The following is a 27,927-nucleotide window of genomic DNA, read 5'->3' on the forward strand; positions in this document are numbered from 1 at the left end:
CATCAATCAGCTCCCCACTATCTTTTTGATTCATTTACATAAGTGAATAATCTAATAACTGTTGATCCGTGGACCCCAAATTTTGCTGCAATTTTTGTTTGCATCCCCCGTTGCAATGTGTCATCCTCTCTAAGTTGTGTAAAAATTTCATCAACAATACCTCGTTTTTCAGCAAGAGTAAGTTGGATTCTGTCACTTTGTTGCTGATCGTTGCCTTCATTTACATTTGCATTTGCATTTTCATTTTGTTGGAGAAGATCTTCCTCCATTATAATCTGCTCTATGTTGAAGTATTCATCAACATTTTGATGTATCCATTTTTTTTGGTTGGTTTCTTTTATGTTGTTTCAGATTGTGCTGTAACACAGGACCTCGCCCACCACTAACAGATGCTGTAGAAGATGATGCTTGAAGCCTTGATTTTTTCAAAGCTTGAAGTGTTGACTTAATTCAATTAGGATGGTAGATTTTGAAGGCTGTATTTAATTCAACTGTTTCATTTTGAAGGTTGTATTTAATGTTGCTCTGTAAATTTTTTGAACAAGAATGGTGGTGTATTAAGTGCTGTATTTATAACTTAGGTTGAAACAAAAAACTTGGAGCCGAATTTGAATTTTGGGGAAAGTTGGAAACTTTAAATTTGGAGGCCAAATTTAAAGTTTTTAACGAAAATTCTCCTTCCGATTTCCGTAAAATTTCTGGCAGAATGCATGTGGGTTTGGTTTTGGTCCCCACTTTCTCTCTCATCAAATGTTAATCACCTACCCTAACTTTTGCTCAAACAATTTAACCAAATTTTGCCTTGGGAAATGTGAATGCCTTTTTGTTGTAGATTTTATGAAACGGAGGTAGTATTTGTTTCCATTATGTAATGATTAAGTTTGACAACTAAAAAATGTTTATAACAAGAGTTAAACTCAAAACCAACAAGTCTTATTATCTAAATAGTTGAATTTAATTAGTAAATTAAATAAGTATAAACTAGCAATCCGGGACATCGCCCGAGTCATACACTAGTTACAATATTACAAAAATCAATAATACGGAGTAAGAAAAGAAGTCCCCTAAAAAAAAGAGCAAGAAAAGAAGAACTGATAATCAACATAAAGTGAATGCGTGGCAGCTTAGGGTGAAATGTCCCCTCTAAACCCTCACCCCGGACTTCCATTTAACGGTTAAAACAAAATTAAAAAAATAAAAAAAAACACAAAACAGATTAAAAAAACCCTCTTTGTTCCGAAAATCAGTGGGCATCCGACGATTTTCTCTCTCATCTCACCTCACTAACTAAGTCACTCTCTAGTCCCTTCTCTCTCACTCCTTTTCCGATTCACCGCCGCCATGAACTCCGGAGTGACGGCCACCTCTGCCGCCGCCGCCGTAAAGTCTGTTTTAGACAAACCTCTCCACGAACTCACTGAAGACGACATTTCTCAGCTTACTCGTGAAGATTGCCGTCGTTTTCTCAAAGAAAAAGGTCTTCCCTTCTTTCTCCCCCTGATTTCCGGAACTACTGGACCTCTATTTTTCAATTAATTTGAGGATTAAATTGTTATTGTATTTTTTATTTGTAGAGAAAAAAGGAAATTGAAAATGGAGTTAAATGACACGTGTGGGATTATGATTGGTTGGGTTTTACAGGTATGCGGCGACCTTCATGGAACAAATCACAGGCGATTCAACAAGTTATCTCACTTAAATCTTTGCTTGAGCCTTCTCCTCCTCCTAATGCTGCTGCTCTTAAATCCGCCCTTGTTCGTCCTCCGATACATCCTACTAATACTGTTAGTATCTTGGAATTAATATCTTGGAATTTATGTCAAAATTATGCGTTGATAGATGTTATTAAAATATTTAAATAATGTTTATGGCATGTTTGGATTGGGGGGTAATATGTTCAGGGCCGTTGCAATGATTTTGGGGGCCTGTTCTAAAATGAAAAAATGAGCCCTTAATAATTTAAAAACATACAAAATTTTAATTTTTAACCTATTATTTACGCCATACACAATTAGATAACCCTTATATATTAGGAAGGTATCTAGCAGCTTGATAAGAATAATTATGAAAAATTAAAATTAATTGCTAAAATGCTTTTTCGTTGTTACGGAATACGAATAGTTTATTTTTAATTTTGCTAAAATTAACTTTTTTACGTTGATAATTCTGGAATGCAAAAATATACATTATAATTTCATGGAATGGAATTGATGTAATTGTAAAATACTAATTTGAATTGATAGAAGAATATGAAAGTGTTATAAATTAATTAAGAATTGAAAAAAAAAATAAAATTAGGCCCTCTAATAATCGGGGCCCTGTGCTAGGGAGCACTTTGCACTCCCTATTCTACGCCCATGAATATGTTAAGAGGGTAATACAAATCAAACTTGACAAAACAAAAGTAATTAGAGGTGTTGTAGGAGACATGGTATTTATAAATGAAATAAGGTAGTTATGCCATGAGAAAAAGGGAGATATAGACTATGGAGGAATTATTACTCGTGAGGGTAATAGTTACCCACCCTCCCTATTGTAACTGTTACCCAAAATGAGGGTATTGATTCCTCTTTCTTCACCTCATACAGTCATACTATACCATCACTACATTTTCGTGACAATCACACCATCACTATCTCTTTCTTTCCTATTTTCACATTCATTTTGCTTACCCTAGTAATACATCTCCCCCGATCCAAGCATGCCCTTAATGCTAATAGTTACTACTCTTGGCCCTTTATGTTATACTTTTAAATCACAGGGTTGAGTCAGTTTTAGGTTTTTTTTTTTATTTTTTTATTTATTTTTTTTTATTTTTATTTATATTTATTTTATTTTTAATTTTAAATATAAATTGGTTCAGTTTTGGTATTTTAATGTAGTAATTGATTGTTAAATAGTCTGAGTTTCAACATGAAGTCCTTAAGTTGTTTGTGTGTAAGCTTATATATTTTGTGGATTGCTGGTATTATATTTTAATTATTATTTATGATGGCAATTTTTTGTTTAAAGAATTTTCTTAAACATATGAAATGTAGGTGAACTCTAATTCGTCTAGCTCCATTAAAGAATTAAGTCCAGCTGATGTTGATGGATCGGTGTCTGCGTTGGGAGAGGATGGAGGTCCTAATCAGCCGGCTGGTACCTCTAGTTCAGAACCCACAAGAGACCCGGAATGTCGTCCCACCGCCATTGACTCCAAAGCTGTACCTGTCAGGTCTTTTGTTCTTACATTCAAGTAGAACTATAGAAGTATTATTGATGGTTTTGTTTGGTTACAGCAGTACATGAGTGTGGCTTATGGGAGACTTGTAATTGATGAGACTATTTAAGTATTGTGTTGTTGATGCAATGAATTTGATATAGCTTGGTGTAAAACATTTTGGTTGGGTTTACTTATTTTGATAAGAAATTCTTTAACTTGTATGGTTTCTCGAGATGAATTCATTTAAACTCTTATCATAGGCTTAAATCAAGAAGAGCATACTAGTGTGAGGAAATATGTTAATGCATTATATTTTAATGTATTAATCATTAAGGATTATAAGATTATAACTCATCAAAATAAGTCCATCTGTTACTCATTGGACTAATACATCTACGAGCAAATTATTTCAATTAGTTGCATTTTACAAGATTTAATTTTTTTATTTACTTTTTTTTTTTAAAAAAAAAAAACTTTTTTACGTAGAAGTTGTCAAGATTTATCCAGCAAATTTCCATAATTAGCATTCACGTGCTAGTTTAATGTTCAATGGGAAGCACCTATGTGTATCAACTAATGTTAAGTAATCTCTAGTTATTATTCTACAACAAGTCTATGACTTTTGGTTCTTAGCTTCTTATATTTATTAGAATCTTGGCCATCCATGCTTCTTGATCATGGTCTTAAACAAATTATCTAATTTATTTTTTACCCTTCTTGATGGTTAATTCACCTTATCATTTATAGATCTGATTTCAGGACAAAGAATTTGACTGCCATTCCTTATTGGCTTATTGTTTTATGCTTTTAGCAGTGCCTAGGTTTTATGCATCCAAATCCAGTGGATGTGTGGCCCAATCTAATGAAAGTAACTTCATGCTGAAATGTAACAGTGCTTATTTTCAATATGAGCCTATGGCAAACATTTTCTTCTCTTATTTTTTTGTAAAAAAAATTCTATATTTTATACTTGGTGAAGTTGTTTCCATCTTACCTTATCTAGATACCATTTCAGGAAAAAGTTGATTGCCGTTCCTTATTAGCTTCTGTGGTCTAATGTAATGGACATTTGCATGAAGCAACCAAGTGATGAATGTAATACAAACTCCTCTTTGTGTATATAATGCAAAAATAAGTTTACTGTACAAGGCTAGTGATCTGTAAGACAAACTATTTTCTAGGCACCTTAATTATATTTTTATTCGAAAATTTTGGTGTAAAACTTGAAGCAGCGCATATATCTTTCATTTCGCAGTTGTAACAGTAGCTGTAAGAATACACGGTATAAAATAGCAGCTCAATTGTTCTGTTTCATGAATTCCTTGGCTGGAGCTTGTAGAATTTTGCATTTGTACAGGCATATTGTGCCTTTTTGTAGTAAATTGGTTTATTGACAAGTTCTTAAAATCTTGTTGTAGTATCAAATCATTTTCCACTACCTCTAAGTGTGTTGGTACTAGAATAATAGCATTTAGCAGTTGACGTTTACCAGCTGGCCTTAATGTTATTTCATATGAGAATCAGCTATGTAAGGACTCTCTATGCTGTGTTCAATTTTCTGTTTGATTTAACCTGAAAGTGTTTAAGTAGGAGCTAGGCTGTTTACATTTTTGTCACTCATTTCTCTTTGCTCAGTTGCATGATTGTGTGCTGCATTCTGTTTTTATTTATTTATTTATTTTTTTCTTCTTTGAAAAATGGTCAATAAGTACCCTTTTTGGAACTCATTTTGTGAACTAGTACCATATTCCTACTACAACCCTCCATCCAGGCTTAGGACTGGCCTACTATAAGGAAAAAGAGAATGAAAAAATAAAAAAAAAAAAAAAAAATTAAAAGAGAATAGGAGGAATGAGTGACCTGCTTAAAACAGGTAAAGATGAAGCGAAAGCGTCTGTCATTTGACTTATTCACCAAGTTGGAGAGAGGGTATCATATTATAGAAATTGCCGTAATAAGGTATTATGGGACCAAGTTGGAGAGAGGGCACCATATTAATTAGATATTGCCATAATAAGGTAGTACAGAGTATATAGCAAAATAAGGTACTTGTTCACAAAATGAGTTCCAGTTAAGGTTTTATTTATTTATTTATTTTTTTTTTTTTTGTGGGGTGGGGGGTGCATGTGCTGATTTTTTTAGTCCCTGTCATGGTAACATAGAGAGAGTTTGACTTTTTTCTTTGACAATCATCTAGGAGTTAGGTATAGAAAATTTGGCGCTTAGTAACCTTTTATGGTTTTATCTACATCAAATAGATTTCCTTAGCAGTTTAAGACCCTTTTTTGAGAAAGGCAATTCCATTGAAGAAGAGAACAATTACAACCAGAAGAGCACAATATTCCTCAAAAGTAACTCACTGGTAGAAATTTGTACGCCATGTGTTAATAACATCAAAAGAAGAAGCATATTGATCTTTGATATTTAGGTAGATTAATGCATTCCGGAAACACTTCTTTTGTATACTGTTACTTTTAAATTCTCTGTTATCTCCACAGAAGGATCTTTTAGTATTCAGTATTTCAGTGGGATTGGGGAACAGAAGAAAGATGGTTGAATCATTAAATGAATGTGGCCTAGGAGGAACGAATAAATAATAACGATAAAAAATGAATGCACAAGAGATGAACATGTTATGTTTGATGTATAAAACTATATAGAAGCATCTTCTATGCATCATGTTGAACTGAGAATTTAATGTCAAACGACAGTAAAGCAAATATACTGGAACTTTATGATTACAATTAAGTTTCAGTTGTTTAAAGATATCCTTTGCTGGTTTATTTAATTTTTGAACTTCAAATCTAATAACTTAAGTAATACTTCCTCCGTTCCCTTAATATTGCAACAATCACCGTTTTAAAAAGTTTCACAAATATAGCAACATTACCCTATTTGCACATGCTTTCTCCTTGTCTCGCTCTTCATGACATGGCTCCCTATCTTTATTTCTCTCTCTCTCTCTCTCCTCATATTAAATTATTAGTCTTCCCTTCTTGTTGCCATATTAAGGAAACTGAGGGAATATAATTTTGTGATTGTCTATTTCATGCATCAAAGTATAATATGCCACTTAACTTTAGGGTGCTTAAAATAATAGTGGAACAAATTCTAACACTTGCTGAATAAAGATTTAAGGAAACACTCTTCGGTTAAAAAGCCCCATTGTCATCTTGTAAGTAATTGATAAGACTATGAGCTCCTATCTTAGTTGACTTGAAGGGATCTGTTTTCTTTCGTAATTCTAGATCAGTTTTTGAGATTCTATGCACTATTGATCAAGACCTATATAAGTTTCTAACATAGACTTTCTATAATTTTATTTTACAGAGGTACAGATGCATCTCATCTGCCATTTGATCAAATGACAATCTTTTATAGTGGCAGAGTCAATGTTTATGATGGAGTTCCGATTGACAAGGTAATCATTCATATGTGGATATCAGCAATAGAATTCAGTATCTCCCTTCTGATATGAGTAGCTGGTTCAGCAGGCACAGGCGATAATGCATCTAGCAGCAAGCCCTATCCAGTTTTCTCAGGATGAACCAAATAATGGAAACCCAACACAGTGGAGTGGTCCATGCCAGGTGCCCACTTCAAGTGTTAAATTCAGTTTGTCTACTCAAGATGAAGCTGCTGCGCAGTCCATGTTGCAAGGTACCGCTTTTTGACTTTTTCAGTCATTTCCCTTGTTAGGTGATCCTAGAGTCATAACAAAGTTTGGGCTTGTCGCTTGTGTGATTTTTACAAGAGTACATCTTAGTCCTATTGCCAGATAACTTTGATTAGTTAACACTAGCGTTGCTTCTTATGCATGGATCATCTACACAATGTTAGCAGCTTTCTGTTATGAAACTAATGATAGTGTACTGAATTTAAGAATGTCATTTTTTATTGTCTCATACCAAAGTGTAAGGTATTCACTTTTGAGTCAAGAGTCTAATAAATACCTCATATCAACTCTAAGGGTGTTATGAACAAGGGCTGTGCAATAACCCTGCACAGTCGATATGACACAGATGTTCTGTGGATTTCTCGTTTATGAAAAGGCCTGTTCACAAGGAGTCCCAAAGATAATTCGTGATGATTTCTTAATTACTTATAAATTGTTAATAAGTAGTTTGAGTCCAAAACTCTTTCAGAAAATATTAGATTTCTAATCAAAGAAGGGAAGTTGAGTTAGTTTACCAATGTATTACAATGGGATGAAGCTTTGATTAGAAGTATATCTTTATTTTTGGTTTGTGGATTAAGGGTGGACCATGGATGTGTAACAAATACTATTTTTCCTTGCTACATACATGTTTTGTATGAAAAGTATCTACTGCTTTTAAACAATCAAGTATTGAACGACTATATATTGACATTGGATACGACTTTATTACTGTACTTTAGAGGGATTGAGTAACTTTTTTTGGGAACCGAGGGAACAAACTTTTTCCCATTGGTTCTGTAGTAGTCCAATCATGGGAGAATATTTTGTGCTTCTGTTTTCAATAGTACTACTATGGTTTGCTCAAAACCTACCAAGTTGCAAGACAAAGAACACCCAACATAATGATGAAAACACTCTTATTCATCTTTATTTTCACTCTTTGGTACTTTTGGTAATAGACTAATAGTTGCGATCAACTAGCTGATGGACATGAGTGAGCCACAAGTGAAAGAATGCTCTCTTGGTCAGCATGGGAGGGCTTGAGGGGAGGGGGGGGGGGGGGGTGGAGTTGTTGAGGTATTTGCATGAAAAAAAAAACTCAGCCGTTCCGTTGTATAACGGCCGCTTTGTAACGGGTTTCAGAGTTGTAGATCCGAAAAAGATCCGAAAAAAGCTGTTATATAACGCCAAATTGAAATTCAAACCCAAAATCGCCGAGTTGGTTGTTACGTAACGGTAGAACCCCGTTCTGTAACTGTTACATTCGCGAGCAATCGTTTCGGGCATGCTGTTCATCTCTGTGTCACCATGGCTATGGAGAAGTCAGAATTTTTTTTTGACGGGAGGTTGAAGAAGAAAGGAAGTACAAAAAAAAAAAAACAACTAAAAGCCAAAAAGTCACATGATGCTTTACAACTGTCCCCCTTTTCCCCCTTTTATTGGTTCTTTTTTTTTTTTTTTTTTAAAAATCCTTTTAATTGTAACAGTTGTGTCCCATCACTTTTTACCCCTTTTACTTATCCTTCGTGGTAAGTTACTGACTTACTTATTAAGTAGTCATCTTTACCCCCCCCCCCCTTTTTTTTTTGGATTTTTTAACTTTTACCACCAAAAAAATTACGAAATTATTTTTTAGTACCAAAAATTTTAAAAGTTGTATTTTACCAACAAAAAAATTTCAAAAAATTGTTTTACCACCTATCGTCAAGAAAACCGTTAAATTTAACGGTTTAAAAAAATTCTTTGATTTTCGTGCTAGAACATGTTGTTCATTGGTTTAGGGGGGCATTTTGGCCCTATGGGTCCAATTTGAAGTCAGAATTGACAAAAAATGATAAAAAATGCCTCGTTTTGCGTCTTTCGCACAAATCGAGGTATTTTTAAACAGGCAAAAGGAAGCATTTTTGATCATTTTTTGTCGATTCTGACCTCAAATTGGATCTGAGGGCCAAAATGCCCCCCAAAACCCCTAACTATGATGTGTTTGGCACGAAAATCGAAGAATTTAAAATATTCCGTTAGGTTTTTTACGGCAGGTAGTAAAAACAATTTTTAATTTTTTTTTGGTGGTAAAATAAAACTTTTAAAATTTTTGATAGTAAAAAACAATTTTGTGAATATTTTGGAAGTAAAAGTAAAAAATTCCTTTTTTTAAAAAAAAAAAAAATACCAAATCAGTAAGAAATCAAAACCAAATAAATAAGAGTTTAAAAATAAATTTAATGAGTATAATTGTCATAGCTTTAGCATAATATGGTATAAATAATACTCCCTCCGTTCCCTTTTGATAGTCCCTTATGGGCATTTTTCACGGGAATTAATAAACACAAATAAGAGTAGTAAAAGTACATTGAAAAAGTAAATTGACATCGGGTATGTAAAAAAAGTAGAAAGAGAAAGTAATAAGAGTACATGGAAAAACAAAATTTACATGGGAAATTTAATTTGCACATGTATTATTGCAAATTGGAGGGAATTTTGGTAAAAAATTAATAGTAATTGTTGTTGGAAAAAGCAAATGGGGTGAACATTTTTGGACTAAAATTTGCTCATAAGGGACCATCAAAAGGGGACGGAGGGAGTAAGGCAACAAGTTAACAAGCTAAAATTCTACTTATGTGATTTTATTTATTTATTTATTTTTATTTATTTATTTTTTTAAAATCACACTGCGTAATCCGCAATCCGTTCTATATAACCGTTACAAGCCGTTTCCGCGACAACACGACCGTGACCGAGTTTTTTTTCCATGGGTATATGTGCTGTGAAGATTTGTGAAAGAGCTTCAAGAGTGGTTAGTTTCTATAATTTTGATGTAAAAGGTAAATCTGTAGTTGAAATTCTGGCTTCAGGTTAGTGGCTCCTTGTGTGGTATGTCATGTTACCCTTTCAAGTTTTATTGGATGATAAAGTTTTCTGTTTTATTATTTGTTGAATGATTAAGTTAAAGTCTTGGAAGGAGACCAGTGCATTTATGAAGTACGTATAAAGGTGTGTTGGTGCATGGTTGGAAAAGATTGAGGCTCCATGCATGATGGATGTAGGCTTCTGTTAGTTTATTCTAATTGATGGTTTCCGCTCATTGCTGAAAAGTTCCCTCCCCCCCCCTCCCCCCCCCTCTTGTTTTATTATGTTTATTGTCGTGGCTATTGCTAGTTCTTTAAGTTTATGTCCTCCAATCAAAGATAAAGCTATGCACTTATATGAGTTGCCATAGACTAGATTTCATTCGTCCTGGTAATGGTTTAGTTTGGTTGGTAGGTGGATGGGTTGAGACACATGAGTGGTCAGAGGAAGTGGTAGCCTAATCTTTGTTCTTAGCCTTTAGTGTAGCAGTTGACTCTCTGATGCAATTAAAACCTGAATAAAATTTAGGAAAAATTCACATGATTAATCCCAACTATTGATAGTCTTCCCAAATTAATCCCAACTATGGATTATTATAGAATAATCCCAACTATGTAGAGTGTCTTCCAAAAATGATCCGGTATGACTTGTAACCGGTTAAGCAGGTAAAGTTTTTTTTTTATATTTTTATTTTAAACATCACTCTCTCTCCTCCCCTTGCCCAGCTCCATAACCACCGGTCCACCACTCCTATTTTGCTCCCCTCCACCACCCAGCCACCTACGTATGTGCACCATTTTTTTGCTTGCCCTTAATGGCTCAATGTCTCCTTTGCTGCTCTCTCCTCTTAATGCCATTGTTGACCACTGTCGACCTCGGCTGCGATTACGACCTTCCCATTCTTTCCTGTCGGTGGGTGGTTTGAACAAATAACCACCATTTATCGCTTTCTTTGTTAGCCACAAAACACCGCACACCATATCTACACCACTGATCGGCGTATTGCCGTATTACTACTTTTACTCAACACGCACCGATCAAGTTCAGCTCCTCCGATCCCTCATATTTCCATTGCATTTTCATTCCCTTACTTCATCTTGCCCCTAATTTCTCTCCTCTTCATTAAAAAGTAATGATTGTTGTGTTTTTTCATTTAAAATCAAAGGACAAACAACAATAATTTATATAATGAAAAATCATAAACGACAATGATAGTTTATATTAGTATAGATAGGTTGTACAGTAGTTGTATGTTGATGTATTGGAATTTTTCTTGTTGATGTCATGTTCAATCAACAATATAAGCTCTTCTCTTTCTGTCTTCTTCCCTGAACTCAATAATTTAAAAAGGACAGGGTCGATTTTTTTTTTGTAAGATATATTATTGTAGATTGTTTTTTTTTTTAAAAAAAAAAAGAAAAAAAAAGTATAAGCCAATCACAATGTGCCACCTCATACAAACAACCGGTTTAATAAGTTAAAACAGGTCACAAATCAATTCTAGAAGACACCTCCCATAGTTGGGATTATTCTAGAATAACCTATAGTTGGGATTAATATGAGAAGACATCCAATAGTTGGGATTAATGGTATGAATTTTTCCTAAAATTTATTTCGAAATGCCGTAACAATGTTGCGTCATGGCCTAGTGGGAATGATCACTTTCCAAAAAGACGATTCCGCACTACCCTAGTGCAGGTAGAAACAGAGCGATTATCTTCCTGGATTAGCACAGCTTTTTAAATTGTGTGAACTCTGTGATAGACTCATGCTTGCTGGACTATCACGCACACCATTAACACACAATATAGAGGCAAAAGATCAAATCTTTGATTGAAAATATTGAAGAGAAGGGATTTGTACTAGCTAGCAACTTTAGGATGCCAATCTCTATTAGTGTGATAGACTCATGCTTGCTAGACAGACTATCACACACACCATTAACACACTATACAGAGGCAAAAGATCAAATCTTTGATTGAAAATATTAAAGAGCAGGGATTTGTACAAGGTAGCAACTTTAGGATGCCAATCTCTATTAGTGACTTTAGGTCACAACTCTCAAATAGTGACTTGAGGTCACAACTCTCAAAGGATTTACTTCAAATTTCTGCCTACCCTTTTCTCCACCCCCCCTCTTATATACTAAAGTTTAAGACTACTAACCTAATAGTACTAGACTAGACTACCAATATTGCCCCTCCTTAGTCTATTACAAACTCAACTCATGAATGAAGATCAGAATTTTTGGCTAGAAAACATATTTGAGATAGTGTTTAATGTGCTAGTTTTTACGTACATCTCAAGAACAAGATGATGGCTCTTTTTATAATTTTAGGAGACAAAACAGTAGGATGCATTAGGGGAGATGATACAAGGAACAACTTAATAATGTGAATAAATCAGGGATGCGGTAAAGGCTCAATCAATTCATATTGGCTAAATAATTTTGCTAAGAATAGCAATAATAAATTCTTACAATTAATGGATCATTCAAAAAGTTTGGGCTCCAAAAAGGAACACAGAACCGGCGCCCTGCTCCTTGCCACGAACCACATCAGCGTGTGTGTGTTTGTGGGGTCCACTAAAAATTATGTAAGGTAAACCTCCCGTGTATAAACAAGGGAAAACCCTCATATCCTTTCCATGTGAGACCATGGATATTCTTTCCTTTGTTATTCTCTTTTGAGGCGGGTTTCTTTGAGCATTTTGTGAATTTCAACACTTTCCACTGCTTGCTGAGATACAATTAAATGACGCAACTGTAGTGGCTGTCTTGATTGATTTTTCGAGTGTCGCACTAATGAACCAAGAAAGGGCATTAGAGAACTTCATGCATGGCTTGTGCAAAGTGTTTTTCTGAGCTGAGATTTAGAAAGTCTATATAAGCCTAACTTATCTAGTAACTATATGTTAGTTGCTATTTGGTTGTTTATGGCTGTTAGATCCGTTGCTTTTTTTTACCTGTTTCAAGCCTTATGTGATATGATGGTTTATTTATACATAAAGATCATTGCTCAATTTTTTTTGGTATATTCTTTATAAAATGGCAGGTAAAATGATGGAATCTATTCAACATTGTAAATCAGATGGAAGCCTTTTTTACGAACAAGGTGCGTCATTTTTTTTTTTTTTTGGGTAAATTAGAGATTTTATTACCAAAAATGAGCAAGAATACATACAACTCACCATGAGCTAAGTTGTATTCCCAAACTACACAAGCCCCAAAGGGCAACCAAAACACCTAAGTTTTCTAAACCAAAACAGCCACCATCTAGGATGGGTTCTGGGGAGGAAAGGAAAACCACTACTGGACTCAGAAGAAGGGTATTAACACAAAAAGAGGCAAAATACAGCTAGGTAATAAGAAAAGTCCTATCACTAGCAGAACATCTACAAGCAACATTAAAAATAATGTCATTTACAGCACATTCCACGGGCTTACAACTACCATTAAACATGATACTGTTTCTTTGACACCAAACACAGTGCACCAAAAGAAGCTTAGCTTTTCTTCTGTTCTTCCTGCTGTGCAACTTAATCCAATTCACTTCTTCTAGAAATCCAGAAACAGGCTTGCTGCATTTAAGCTTAATAAGCACAGCCTGCCAAATCCTCTTCGAATATCCACAAGAGAAGAATAAATGCTGAACACTTTCAGGTTCCTGCAGACACAATACACAAACAGGATCACAAGTTAAACAAATAGAATGCCCATGAGTAACAGAGCCCCAACCTCCCAAATTATCAATCACATCCCTGCAGTGCAAAATTTTCCTTAGAACCCAAGAACACTCAGGAATAGGAAAGTCCCAACATTGTCTTTGCTTGAAATAATATTCATGCCATGGTGTAAAAATGCGGTTTCGGTCGCGATCACGGGAACGGTCGCGGTGTTGCGGTATCGGAAATGATGCGTTGATCGCGGACCGGGTATCGGTCATCGCGGTAGAATTTTTGTTTTAGAGTTTTTTAAGTTTTATTTTAAAAAAATAGTTTAAATACTAAATTAAGTTTGCTAGAGTTGTATTCCCAAACTCAAGATTTGCAGACAAGCCTGAAGCAGCATAAAACTTACTAAAAGCTTAAAAAAGCAAGCTTCACAGAAGCAAGGTCAACTCTAGCAAACCTAAGCAAATCATCAGCAAACATCAAGTGAGTAAGCGAAAGCCTCTCACATCTGGGATGAAAGTTAAAATTAGGATCCAAAGTAAGAAAACCATTGATCAAAATAGAAAGAGACTGAGTTGATACACCCCATAAGACCCCATAACCCATCCTGTAAACTTATCTAAAACTAGCTCATCAAGAACAGTCTTAAGAAAACTCCATTCAATGGAGTCATAGGCTTTTTTCAAATCCACCTTTACCATACACCTAGGAGTAATATGCTTATGAGAGTAACCTTTTATCAACTCAGATGCTAGCAATATGTTATCTCCTTTATGCTTTCCAGGTATAAAACCATTGAGAGTCACTCACAACTTCCCCAATTCTGAGCCAATCTAGCAGTAATTATTTAGAAATGAGCTTGTAGATGACTATGCAGCAAGCAATGGTCTATATTCTATCACATAAGAGGGGTTAGAGACTTTGGGAACCAAAGTAACAGTTGTACAGTTCCATTCCTTTTGCATGATGCCTGTATCAAAGAAATCCAACACCCCAACATAAACCCCAACATAAACATCCTGTTTAATCTCAAACCAAACTTTCTTGAAAAAACAAGAATTGAAACCAGGAGCCTTGCTGTCATCAATGTTCTTCAAAGCTAAGTCAATCAATCTCAGCTAGTGTTACAAGGTTCGCGGTACGGAGGCCTAAATTGCGACCTGGTTCGTTCGTACCGGAACGCGGTACAAACGCGACCCAGGTCGTGACTCAGATCTTGAAATTGACGATCCGATTTCGATTTCAAAGACTGAGGCTATGCTTTTGCGATTTTAGGGTTAAAGGTTATTGACAACTCAAAGCTAGAGTGTTGAAACTTTAAAAACGGTGGAGAATAAAGGTTGAAGACAAACATAGGAGAGAGGAGAGAAATCAGAACATTGGATACTACTTTTTTTTACTAGTAAATTAAGTGAAAAGTAGGAGAGAACAGAGAAGAAATTGAATGGCTTAAATTTAATATAGACAACTGGACCTCACACTCTATTAGTTTCCTCTTTATTTTTATGACACCCACTCTTTTACAGTTCTCCTTGAGGCTTCTTCTCCAATGCGTTCGCCATTTTTACGGGACAAAGACAAAGCATCTGCTACGCGATTCGAAGCTCCTGGTTTATACTGAATTTCGAAGTCGAACCCCACCAATTTCCGCATCCATTTCTGATACTCCCCTCCCACTTCCCTGTGCTGGGTCACATACTTGTCACGTACTTGAGACACTGTTGGTCGGTTCGGATAGTGAATGGTCGACCCAACAAGTAGTGACGGGCGCGTTACGGCCAAGGCTATGGCCATTAATTCTTTCTCATAAATGGACCTTTCTCTAGCCTGAACGCCGAGGAGCTTGCTCGATTTTGCTGCATCATCACGCACCAATCCCATAACCCGACGCGTCGGTTTCTACCACAAATTTTTCCTTGAAATTCGGCATAGCCAAGACCGGGGCTGAGGTCATGGCTGCCTTGAGTCTTTCGAAAGCTTGTGTGGCCGAATCCGACCATCCATAGCAGTCCTTTCGCAGTTGCGAAGTTAACGGCCCCGCAATTTGGGCTTAATGAGCCACAAATTTGCGGTAATAGCCGGTTAACCCCAAGAAACCCCTCAACTCTCGTAAATTCTTGGGTGTTTCCCAATCGAGAATTGCCTTCACCTTGTCTTCATCCATAGCTACCCCATTTTCGGAAATTACATGGCCCAAGTATGCCACTTTCGGTTTCCCGAATTCACATTTCTTCAAATTTGCGTAGAGTTGGTGTTCTTTCAATTGTTGTAACACTAGCCGTAAATGGCCCTTGTGTTCCTCCTCACCTTTGCTATAAATGAGAATGTCGTCAAAGAAGACTAGTACAAACTTCCTCAAGTATGGCCGGAAAACATCGTTCATAAGTGATTGGAATGTCGCTAGGGCGTTAGTGAGCCCAAACGGCATTACCAAGAACTCGTAATGACCCTTATGGGTTCTAAAAGCGGTTTTGTGGGTGTCTTCGGGCCGAACCCGTATAATACCCCGATTTGAGATCCAATTTTGAGAACACCGTGGCCCCATGAAGTTCATCTAGTAATTCATTAATTACCGGAATCGGGTATTTATCGAGCACGGTTTCTTTGTTGAGTGCTCGATAGTCGATGCAAAACCGCCACGATCCATCCTTCTTTTTTCACAAGCAAAACCGGGCTTGAGAAAGGGCTAGAAGATGGAACGATAATCTCGGCCTCGAGCATTTCTCGTATCAACTTCTCAATTTCATCCTTTTGGATTTGTGGGTACCTATAGGGCCTTACACTAATTGGGTTGCTGCCCTCCTTCAAGTGTATGGCATGTTCATGGCCCCTATTAGGTGGCAGGCCTTTAGGCATCTTAAACACCTCTTCATACTCTCCAAGTAAGCCCACCATGAATCCATCAGTGAGTTTTGGGCCCAATCCTTCTTCTTCCACTTGGCTGAGTTCCACTATCACTCCTTGTTTCTCCTTACTAAGTACTCGTATCATAGCTTTGAGTGATATTTGACTTTTTTCAAGTGATGGATCCCCGGTAAGAGTTACCGGAATCTCCCCCACCTTGAATTTCATCACATGGGTCTTCCAATTCGTCACCACGGACTCAAGTTTTTCGAGCCATTGCACCCCGAGAATGACCTCGACATTCCCTAGAGACAAGGGAAGGAAGTCCTCAACCACCGTGACCCGTACACCCCTACAAACTCCGCTACCCTTCACCGTGTCTCCATTTCCCAAGGCTACTAAGAACTCTCCCCCTTGTTGCACCTCCACTCCTACTTGTTCCACAATCATGATCAAGATGAAATTGTGAGTTGCCCCGGGGTCAATGACCACCACCTCACGCCCTTTTATCTCACCCTTGAGTTTCATGGTTTTGGGGTTAGATATCCCCACCACGGAACACAAGGATGCCTCTACCGGCATCTCAAAATTTCCACTCTCTTCCTCGTTTCCTACCACACCATCTCCTTCCTCATCAGAATTCCCACCTACCATCAACACGCTAAGCTCTTTCTTCTTGCACCGATGTCCTACGCCCCATCTCTCATCACATCGGAAACATAACCCCTTCGCCCTCCGATCTTGATATTCCGACTCCGTTAACCGTCGAGTACTGCCCACGGTTTTACTAGCGCCCCCGTAGCTGGGTTGGGCCACGCTCACCGAACCTTGAGACTCAGGTGCCTTGGGCCATCCCTTTGGGCTGGCGACGTGTGGGACCCAAAAAAAAAAAACATAAAAAATTAGGGCCCGATTCTTCTCTTCCACCCTCACTGCCATATCCATGGCTTGATCCAAGGTAAAAGGATTAAGCAACCTCATCTCAGCCCTAATATTCTCATTCAAACCATTAAGGAATTGCCCCAACATCAAACTTTCAGGCACGTCTCGTCTTCTAACGGAAAAGCAAGCTCGATGAACTTTCGGCGGTACTCCTCCACCGTCGTTGTCTGCTCCACCGCCAACCACTGTTTATGTAGAGTTCCGGCGTTGGACGGCCGGAATTCGTTCAGGAGGCGTCGTTTTAAGTTTGGCCACCCATTAATCGGCCGCCGTTTGTCCTCCCAGTGGTACCATTTCAGGGCGGCGCCGTCCATGGCCACCACCGCTGCCTCCACTTTCTCCTCCTCCCTTAATTTATGGAAGTCAAACATTTTTGCTCTCAAAATCCACCCGTCTGGGTCCGTGCCGTCGAAGTTCGGCATCTCAAGCTTGCGGTGTTTCCACCGCCCTCCTCTCTTGTCATCCTCCCTGTGCCAACGGTTTTCCCCTCGAAATGCAGATTGCTCGGCGTCCTCCTCCTGACCGGTTCGCCGAGGAGATTTCGGAGTTCCGGCAACCAAATCGCGCAATTCCTGTTGAAACTTTAATTGGTCCGCCTTATCTCTGGTGCGGGCTAACTCGTAGTCAGTACGAAATTTATCAAACCTCCCTTCGAGCTTCTGGACTGCATCCTCCATCGACTTTCTCACCGCTTCCTCGTGGCTGCGCAACTTCTCAGTCACCTCTGTGAGTCGCTCTTCTACGCCGGCAATCTGTCCTTCCAGTTGTTCAACCCTCGGAGTGAGAGTTGTAACCATTTTTTTTTTTTTTGGTGTTTTCCGGTGACGGTGGTCGCAGGAACGCCTGCTCTGATACCACTTGTTATATACTACGAACTGAGAAACACGACAGCAAGAGAAATTAATTAACCGGATTGATTACTAATGATTCAAGGGGTATTACAATAGCTTTAGGCTATCACTCTCTATAGTGACTTGAGGTCACAAGTCTCTCTCCAAGTTTAACTCAAATTTCTGGACAATCTTCTTGATACATAAACTACCATACTTATACTAAGACTCCTACTAGTCACTTAATTGAACACATGTGACACTTAGCTAAAATGGAAAGACCATAGACAGACACAAAGAAACGGATTGCTTTCCTTCCCTAATTCCTCTTTAATTAAACTTGTCTTGTTGCATATTGTTGTATTCCCCTTCCTAATTACCCTTGTCCTGTTGCATGGTGTTGTATCCCCTGCTGCCCCTTCTCAGCTGTTGTGTCGCCTGCCACTGCTGCTTTTCCTCTTTTGCGCCTTGTATACACCAAGATAGGTGGTTGACTGGGGCTGTTGACCCAGTCTATAACACTTTCCATTGCCAAAAATAATTTTTTTGTTCAAATGGAATATGATTGATGTTCAACAACCACAATGAAGGATAATGATCAATATGGGATGGAATGGATATGGAAACAAGATACTACCATTAAACAAGCATTCTAATTCCTAAGGCATATATCATGTTCCTACCATAGAGACAACTGAAGCTGGATCTTGTAGAAGCCTACTTTGCTGGTAGGGTGTGGCCTAGTGGAGAGTCATAACTCAGAAAAATTAACTGATGATTGGCATTCACTAGAGCATATGTAGCTGTTATGGTTTGATTTTCTTTTCAGGAGATTACAGAAAAGAGAGATTCAAAAAGACTCATTTATGAAGAACATGTGTAGTGTTGATTGAATTGTGGGATGTGAGGTTGTGTAATTGTTGCTGCATTTATAGTACCTCTCCTGTTGCTCACCAGCTATTAGAATTCATCTCATGTAATTGTTGTATCTGGAATATTGGAGTTAGTATTCTGTGGTTGAATCCTGCTATTTAGGAATCCTTTCAGACGCTTCTTGTCATTCAAACATATGTGTGAGCATTATTTTAGACTGCTGGTTGAAAAAGTGTTTTGAATCACTGTATAATTAATGTAACCATATAATAAATTATTAAAAAATCCAGTTTTTCTTCCTCTCCTCATCATTAGACTAATGATCTTCCTTATGAAGTTTTCTTCATCTTGAAGTAAGGAAACTTCTTTTCTGATTGATTTGGGTGGTGTATGGTCTTGCTTATCCTTTTCATTTCACATGGCAGATGTTGAAGGTCATACAAATAGACAGGTCTCATTGCAGAGGTACTTTGAGAAGAGAAAAGATAGGTATAACATATGACCTGATATCTGTAATTGTCTCTTAAGTTATTCTGTTTCCTTAAGTTGTTTCTTTTTCTCTCTAATGTCATCAGGGGGAAATTCAAGATGAAAAGGAAGGTAGAATCTTCTCCTTCTGGCTTGGAGATGTACCTGAACCATCAGATGAGGACGTCAGTCATCAACGGACAAACAACTCGAAACAACACTAGCCCTAGAAGCCAACTTGGGATACCCTGTTCAAGTTATGGCTTGGCGGATAAATATCAGAAGAATCATGGTCTGTCTGTTGATCTTAATGACAAAGGTAAGCAATAAAATTACATTTTCAACTAAGGATGTCCTCACCAGGTCAATTTCTTGCCTTTTTTTTTTTTTTTTTTTTTTTTAATAAACCAATTCAATAGATTTTTTTATTTTTTATTTTTTATTTTTTTTGGGGGAACACAACCTATCAATGTGGTTTAATTTTTTGAAGCCTCTCTAAGGCTTGTGGCAGTAAAACGAATAAGTATGATCAATTTTCTTGGGTATTATTCTAGATGAAATCAAAATGCTTTATTCCCTATGATTTTCAACAAAAAAAGTTCTTCGTGGAAGCCACCAGAATGTGGATCATTGTGGAAGATTTCACTTCATCTTCTTTTAAATATTCCAAAAATTGTTTTAATAAGCAACATTTGTCTCACATGGGGAGCAAATTTTGTTTTTAGAAGCTGCTTTTTGTTTGGAACTGACTGCGGCGGTTCCATATGACAAAATCATATAATATTAAGGGTATACAAAAAGAAGTATAAGTAATTGTGAAATTGGGATACTTGATACTTCTCTCTCGCTTTTATTTTTTTGCTCGAATCCTTGGTTTTAAAAGGCGTGAGGCGCACCAAGGCGCAAAAGGCCCCTGGAGCCTAGGCGCAAGGCGCAAGGCTCAGGCGCGCACCTTTTGTAGGCGAGGTGCACCTTAAGACCCTTAAACCTCCAAAATGATTTCTAGACTAAATATTGTACTTACAACAACATATCACATCTATTATAAATGCATAAAGGGAAGCGTAATCTAAAAAAAATCATTGCTAACTCATTAAAACGCAAAAGTATTTAGACAAGTACTTAGAGAGTAGTTAGAGTAAGACATAATTAGCATAATTTAATTAAAAGAGAGAAAGAAAAGCAAACAAAGGGTAGTGGATGGTCTCCTAAAGCACTAAAGAGTCTAAATCAACATCAAAGTCTTCAACATCTTTAGTATCCGCATCTTCACCAATGTTCTTCTCCCACTCATCATCATCATCATCATTATCATCATCATCATCATTATCATCATCATCATCATCAATCACCATGGGTCCGTTCCCTTTATTCCCTCTAGATGATAATGGAGCATTGTTCCTAACCCTTGATGCCTCTAGTAGCATAGGAAGGCTCATTTTCCCTGGTGGCTTTACTAACCGCACTCCATGTCAAGTCATCACCTTCAAACACAAGTTCTTCCTCCAAATTTTCGTCCATTTTCCCAAGTAGCCACTCATTACTTTCATCAATATCATCCAAAAGAAAGGGGTCAATGGTGTTTTGCCTGTCATATCGGCTTTGCAAAGCTCGATTATATTTGACATAGACCATGTCATTTCAACGAGCTTGTGCCAAATGATTTCTTTTCTTGGTATGGAGCTGTGACAAAAATAAATTTTGACTTTATTAGTCAAAGGTTGTTATGAGCTATAAACATATAATATTAAGGGTAAAGCTTAAAGTACATACATGTTGAAAAACTCCCCAATTTCTTTCACAAACGGTAGCACTACAAGTGAGGCGAAGAACCTTCATGGCAAAGCTTTTGAGATTAGGACTTGAAGATCCATAAGTTGACCACCATTCCGCTATTAAAAATTAAAAATATAATTAGTTTGCAAGTATGTTTCAAAGTAAATAATATGTATAAGCTTTAAAGTTATAGCTTTTATCGGGTGATTAGTTTTCCTTTTCCTAATAGCCATGAAATGGCCAAAGAGTCCGGAAGCACTTTTGAATGCATCTAACTCCATCATAATCTTATTTTGAGTTTCCACATCCACATCCAGAACCAACCTTCCAATACAATTATACAACCCCGTCTCAATTTCTTCACAACAAACATCATCGGGATGATCATAAAATATTGATGGATTAAGGTAGTATCCGACCGCATGCAAAGGTCGATGAAGTTAGCAATTCCACCTTTCATCAATGCTCTTAAAAGCATCTCTATATTGATCTTCTCTATAAGCAAAACTCTTTTGGATAGCCTCCTTGGCCCTATCCATGGCTTAATATATGTAGCCCATAGGTGGCAATTTCTCCCCATCAACAATTCTAAGAACTTTAACAAGAGGTCCCGTCAACTTAAGGGCATACATGACATTCCTCCAAAAAAGTGTCTTGTAAAATGTATTTTTGTACTTTGTTTCCCATTGCTTGCTTTGACCACTTTGAATCATTCCATTCTTGAGAAGTGACCATCTTCCTCAAATCATTCTTATGCTTATGGTATTGAGCAAGTGTAATGAATGAAGTAGCAAATCTTGTGACGGCGGGCCTATGCAAATTCCTTTGATTGGTAAATCTCCTCATCATGTTCACAAGAGGTATTTGGTTATATATATAACCATTCATGAGCATGCACTTCTTTAAAAAATTCTTTACTATTGGAATTTTTCCAATGTACTCCAACATCAAATCCAAGCAATGTTCTGCACATGGAGTCCAATAAAGATGCTTTCTTTTGGCCTCAAGCAATTTTCCTAAAATATTTTAAAACAAAAGAATAGATAGAAGTTATTCTTGAGATTAAGGAATGAAAAATCTAATACAAAAAGAAAAGGAATTGAATCAAATTTCTTACCTACCGCTACATAATTAGATGCATTGTATGTAACCGCTTGAATCACATTTTGATCTCCAATTTCCTCAACCATGTCATCAAGCAACTTAAACAACAAAGTTGCATCTTTCACAATTTCAGAAATATCTATGGATTTTATGAACACGGATCCCCTTGGAGAGTTAACAAGAAAGTTTATAATATCCTTTTGAGCAACGGAATCACGCCAACCATCGGATAAAATTGAGCATCCTTTGGTTGCCCACTCTTTCTTATGCTCCTCCATTAGCTTAGTAGTAGTTTGGACTTCCTTCTTAAGAAGAGGAACTCTTAGCTCATGCATACTAGGTGGCTTGAAACCAAATCCATATTGCCCAATTGATCCACACATCACTTTGAATCTATCATATGTAGCTGCATAAAATGGAATTCCAGCATCAAAGAACCACCTTGTAACATCCGTACAAGCTTTCTCCCTTAATTATTTATAACAAGCTCCAAAAACTCCTTGATCTTCCTTTCTTCCTTGCAATACATCCTTAGGAGTAGAAGTAACAAACATATCCAGAGGGCCTTTGTGTCTTGGTTTTTTAGGAGGGTTGCTACTTTTTTTACCTGAACTACCACCCTTTGAACCCCCCTTCATGTTCATTACCTCACATTCAACTTCAATTACCTCTTCCTCATCAACAATATCAAAATAATCAAACTGTGGAGCCATTTGAGTAGTTGTTTTAGCTTGTGCCTTTTTAAGCATAAAAGATTTTATTTCCTCCCTTACATGCTCAGGACAGTCTGGGCACTTAGTTGTATTTCTAAATCCTCCAACTAAGTGTTGTTTTAGTCAATAAATCCCTCCCTTGGTTACTTTAGCACAAAAGTTACATTGGTACTTATTCTTATTATTAGGATCCACCTTTCCATTTATTTTTCCCGGATCATAAGGGTTGGACGATCCTGTGGATGGAGTGCTTGAACCGGTATTATCCATTTATATTAACAAGCTGAAAATAGTAAAATATAATCAATTTCAAGCACATGTCAAGTAACTTAAATTGTCTAAGTAAGAGAGGAAAACTTATTTTTTTAAAAAAAAAAGAGAAACAAAATTAAAAAACAGACAGAAAGATAACAGATGAAAAAACAGTTGAAAAAATGACTATATGAAAGAGTGAAGTAGAAAAAGAAACCGTCTTTAAAAAAGGAAAAGAAATGGAAACTCAGAAGTGAACAGTGAAGAGAAAAAGGGTGGAGTAGAAAAAAGAAAAAAAAAAAAATAAACATACCTCTGAGGCTCTGACCGACGGCTGCAGGGAGTCAAGGATGACCGGCCGGTGGCTGTGAGGGGGCTGGCTGGTGGCTGCGAGGGGATCGGCCGGTGGCTGCGAGGGGACCGGTGGTTGCTTCTTTGACTTCTCTCTCCTTAAATTAGGGTTTATAATTGGGGATCTTTTGAAATTTCTCTCTCCCCGATTGTTTTAAGTATATTAAATTTCTTTCTTTCTTTCTTTCTTTTTTTTTTAAAAAAAAATTATATACCTTTAAAAAGCACGTGCCTTTTAATGTTAAAGTTTCCGGCGCCTATCACCATAAAGCTAATGAGGCGCGCGCCTTGCGCCTCATGAAAAGGCGCACTTGGTGCTCATCTTTTGTAGGTGCCTGTAGCATTAGCTAAAGCGCAACAGGCTGCGCCTCAGTGAGCCTTGCGCCTAGGCGAGCCTGATGCGCGCTTTTAAAAGCTAAGCTCTAATCATTGCAAACATAGTTTAAGAACATTTTGAAAAGGAGTGGGTACAAGAAAATATAAGAAAGTGTGTCTAAAAAGGTGGGTGGGTGTAAGATAAAGCAAGAGATAATGTGTAAAAAGGTTGCTGGATATGTATCTCACCCTGTTAAAAACTGCTTATCAACCATTCAGTCATCGGAAACTTTGAAAAAGATTAAAAAAAAAAAAAAAAAGAAAAAAAAGAGAAAATTTCTATGGCATTCTGAATTAACACTCCCCAAATCCTAAATGCACGTAATACCTGAACCCAAGTTTTTCTCTGATTGAAGCAACTGCAATGTGCCCTTTGGGATACTCTGTGCAAGATATGTATTTTTCAATCTCATGCTCACTATATCTTCGAAGGATAAAAGTCCCACATCGAAAGTGGTGAAGAGTGGTAGAAAAGTGACAAGTGTGTTAGGTTTGTGGGTTACTCTTATTGCCATATGTTTTTAGGATGGATCCTCAGTTGCCTTGTATGTGGGTCACCTTTTATCTTGTAGTGGGCCTTGACCATGGTGCAACAAGCCAACAACTACTATCCGAGCTAATTATGAATTGCTTTAATTGTCCTATTCTCATGTAGGGTAGCATGTGGTGAAGTCCAAGATGTTGCTAGGGGTAGCTAAGGAAGTGGTGAGTGAGCAAATAGTGATTTTGTCTGATCATACATGTGAAGAAGTACATTACAATTAGACAGCCCGAATGAGCGGAAGTTGGAAGAACAAATGCAATCCCGGGCCCAATGGTCGCTTAGTAATTTAGTATTCGAATATGTAGGTATAGAGTGGTGTAGCTTGATGGTGTGGGTGCAATCCTATAGAGGTGACATTGTATGGTGCTCTTGAAAGATGGGTGAGCCCTAGTTGATGGACAAACATGCTAGTAATGGAGTAGAGTATACCAATTGACCTGTAAGCATGAATTGCAAACATGTTGGTCTACTTGGTGTGTGGCTCAAACACAATGGAGTATAGCTAGATTTGATGTGGAAAGAAGTTCCCTGGTGTGGTTTTACTAATGGGTTTGTGGTTGTACTAGTTGGTTCTCGAGTTACAAGCTGTGGACAATGCGAGGGTGTACGAATATGGAACACACATGTAAGGAGGAGATTGTTGGATTTTCCCATGTGTGTGAAAGAATCGTCCCTCATCGGAAAAGTGGTAGAAGGGTGACTAGTTTATAAGATTCGTGCTCTACTCCTGTAGCCGTATGGTGTTGCGAGAGAACCTCTTTTTTCTTGTAAGTGAATCACCACTCCTCTTGTAGTAGGGAACAATAATTGTCTTGAAAAACAGAAGTAATTGATGATGATCAGGGTCATTGCAGTTGAGTACTGGTTTAGTGGCTTGCCTAGACCAACAGGATCAAGTAGCTGGTCTTGTTCTTTAATCATGTTCTTGTTCATGTTTGGACAGTTTGATTCATCATGTTCATATATATAATAAAAGACGAATAAGTTTCAGCCAGGATGGAACATGATACCTGAGACACAGGTTATAAAACATATGATCTTTTTGACTTTTTGGATACAAGTACTCTGTACTTCTTTGGTCTTTGGGGTTTCTAAAGGATTTGATGTGCTCCATGCTGACCACTCTAAATGAACTGGAAGTTTCAGCTTTATCAAAGAGTTTTTTAAGATTTCCCTTCAATTTCTTCCCATTATATTGTTTTTTGTACCAAAATAGAGATGAAGCTTTTGGAAAACAATTCCTATGAGAAACAGAAGAAATGGATGAGTATCAGAATTATGGCAGTTGGGTACTGGCTTGCTTAGACCAGCTGGATCAAGGAGTTGGTCTACCAATTTTTGGTCTCCGTTTCATCTCATGTACTGCATTTGATACTTGGTACTTGGACGTGATACTTTAATACTCTGAATGGTAGTGCTAGAGCCCTTGACACATTTCCTAGTTGGCCCTAATAACAGAAACCAAGTAAACATACTCTTACCATGAACCTTGATTTTGATTTTACATCAAAATATATTTTCTTTTGTTCATACATAAGGCCAACTTATTAACTTAGTGCAGGAATGGCTGAACCTGTACCTGATAGAATTCATGCACTTTAAACCTCTTTGCGTGTTCCTGCTGGCTTTTACTGAGGATGGATTATAAAATATCTGGGAAAGGAAAGAGTGTGCAATGTGAGCAGAAATTGAGCACTCAAACAGTGATTGAGGAGGTGCTGAAGTTATTTAGACTTGGAATTGGAGTATGCCCTACTTAGGACATTACTAAAATTTTAAAGAGTTTCACAAGTCATATTATCTTCAGATGTAATTTAGATCTTCACTTGTTGCAACTTCAACATCTTCTGATCTGCTATATGGTTTTTTTTTTTTTTTTTTTTTTTTTTTTTTTTTTTTTTTTTTGAGGGGAGGGGAGGTGTGGTAAGAAATTACATTTTGAAAAAGTAATGGGCCTAGAAAATATATATAGCAATTTAAAAAGACCTTGCATGCACAACTTTCCTCAGCAAACTGAGTTTTAAGTGTAAGCTATTCTCTGTATGATAGATAAGTTGAAAACTAATGGAAAAGTATTGTTTATATCAGCATGTGTATTTCCTTGTCAACCCTTGATTTTCCTTTTTTCGTCATATATCCAACAAATCAGGAAATATAGCCGCAATAGCAACTGTTCGTGACTTTTTTTTTAATTTTATTTATTTATTTATTTTTATTTTATTTTTATTTGGTATCTTAGATGAAATTTTCTGAATATGCTTTTTCCCTGCGTCATTCTCTAGTTTCTCTGGATGGTTTGACCTTTCAGTTGGCAACTGAAATTTGGTTATGAAACTGAACTGAAATATTAAGTGTTCAGTATTTGGCTCAAATGTTTTAGCAAATATCAAATATTATACTACCTCCGGTCCAATTTACTCGCAACTTTGAAATATTTTATATCTCATAAATAATACCCCAAAGTTGCGAGTAATTTGGACCGGAGGTAGTAATTACTAGAAACTTTTTAATTGAGTTGCTGAATTATATTTGAATGAGTAATATTTTCCTCCATTTGTAAGTCTTTGACAACAGAAATAGTTATTGGTTGCTTTTGTTATATATATATATATATATATATATATATATATATATATATATATATATATATATATATATATATATATATATATATAGTTGCAAAGACTATTGAGTAATTTTCTTACTGATCGTTGCAGCTTAGAGGTCATTTCATGGCTTGTTGACTGCTTGTCTCATGGAAGCGAATAACCCTGTTAAAAGTCATTCCCTGAAGATTCTAGACGGCATTATTGTGATCCAAACCTTACATATGTGGTGCATGCCAGTTGAGATGTGTTATGGATATCTACTCTGGAGTACCTATGAGAGGATATTGTCGTTTGTGGTACGAGTAATTTGCTGCTCTAATCAATTTTGTAAACAGAAGGCACGGAATGATTCTAGTCTCTATGGAATCGAGGTTCTTGCTGCTCTAATCAATTTAGAACTTATGATGCGCCAGCTTCGTGCTGTCTCTGAGCACTGTCAAGATGTAATGACATGTTTAATGTTACCATCTTACCAATCAAGATGGACCTATTAATCATTATAATGCCAAGTTATTATACCTGATGGTTATCTCTATCTCTACTCACTAACAATAATTGCTTTTGATTTATCTTGTTTTGGAGTGCTGCTTCTAGATGCCTGTAACCAAAACGAAATTAGAGGCCAAGGGTTGAAGTTTCTAATTTTAAAACAACCCAAATGAGCTCATGGATTAACAAAATTAAACGGATGGCGTGTCGATGTCATTTGCTACAATTTTAGCTTAGATATTTACTCACTTAAATTTCAACAATAACCTACTACAGTACATGTTGGAAATATAATAGCAAATTACACCATTTTTGTTGAGTAATATGAGAAAATTTAATTGGAGAAGTGAACATATTGATGAACTGTGGTATAAT

At 36.9% G+C, this 27,927-nt stretch overlaps 1 protein-coding gene and 1 pseudogene across 4 annotated transcripts; one reads left to right on the forward strand and one right to left on the reverse strand.

The window, feature by feature from the left end:
• Window positions 1-1,218: 1,218 nt before the first annotated feature.
• LOC145630720 (protein TIFY 4B-like) lies at window positions 1,219-27,586 on the forward strand. Of its 4 annotated transcripts, none has more exons than XM_081682897.1 (9): window positions 1,219-1,477; window positions 1,642-1,784; window positions 3,039-3,217; window positions 6,536-6,626; window positions 6,688-6,865; window positions 12,764-12,823; window positions 19,297-19,360; window positions 19,447-19,658; window positions 27,172-27,586. In XM_081682897.1, the coding sequence occupies exons 1-9, from the start codon at window positions 1,342-1,344 to the stop codon at window positions 27,174-27,176; spliced, it is 1,068 nt and encodes a 355-aa protein (XP_081539023.1). In that variant the 5' UTR covers window positions 1,219-1,341; the 3' UTR covers window positions 27,177-27,586. The 4 variants fall into 4 exon arrangements, with proteins under 4 accessions (XP_081539023.1, XP_081539024.1, XP_081539025.1 ...); XM_081682898.1 differs by having other exon boundaries at window positions 6,697-6,865; XM_081682899.1 differs by having other exon boundaries at window positions 6,700-6,865.
• On the reverse strand, window positions 20,741-21,964 carry LOC145631256 (uncharacterized; annotated as a pseudogene).
• Window positions 27,587-27,927: the final 341 nt, after the last annotated feature.

This window comes from Chenopodium album, chromosome 5, assembly GCF_948465745.1.
Source record: "Chenopodium album chromosome 5, dcCheAlbu1.1, whole genome shotgun sequence".
Taxonomy (NCBI): Eukaryota; Viridiplantae; Streptophyta; class Magnoliopsida; order Caryophyllales; family Amaranthaceae; genus Chenopodium; species Chenopodium album.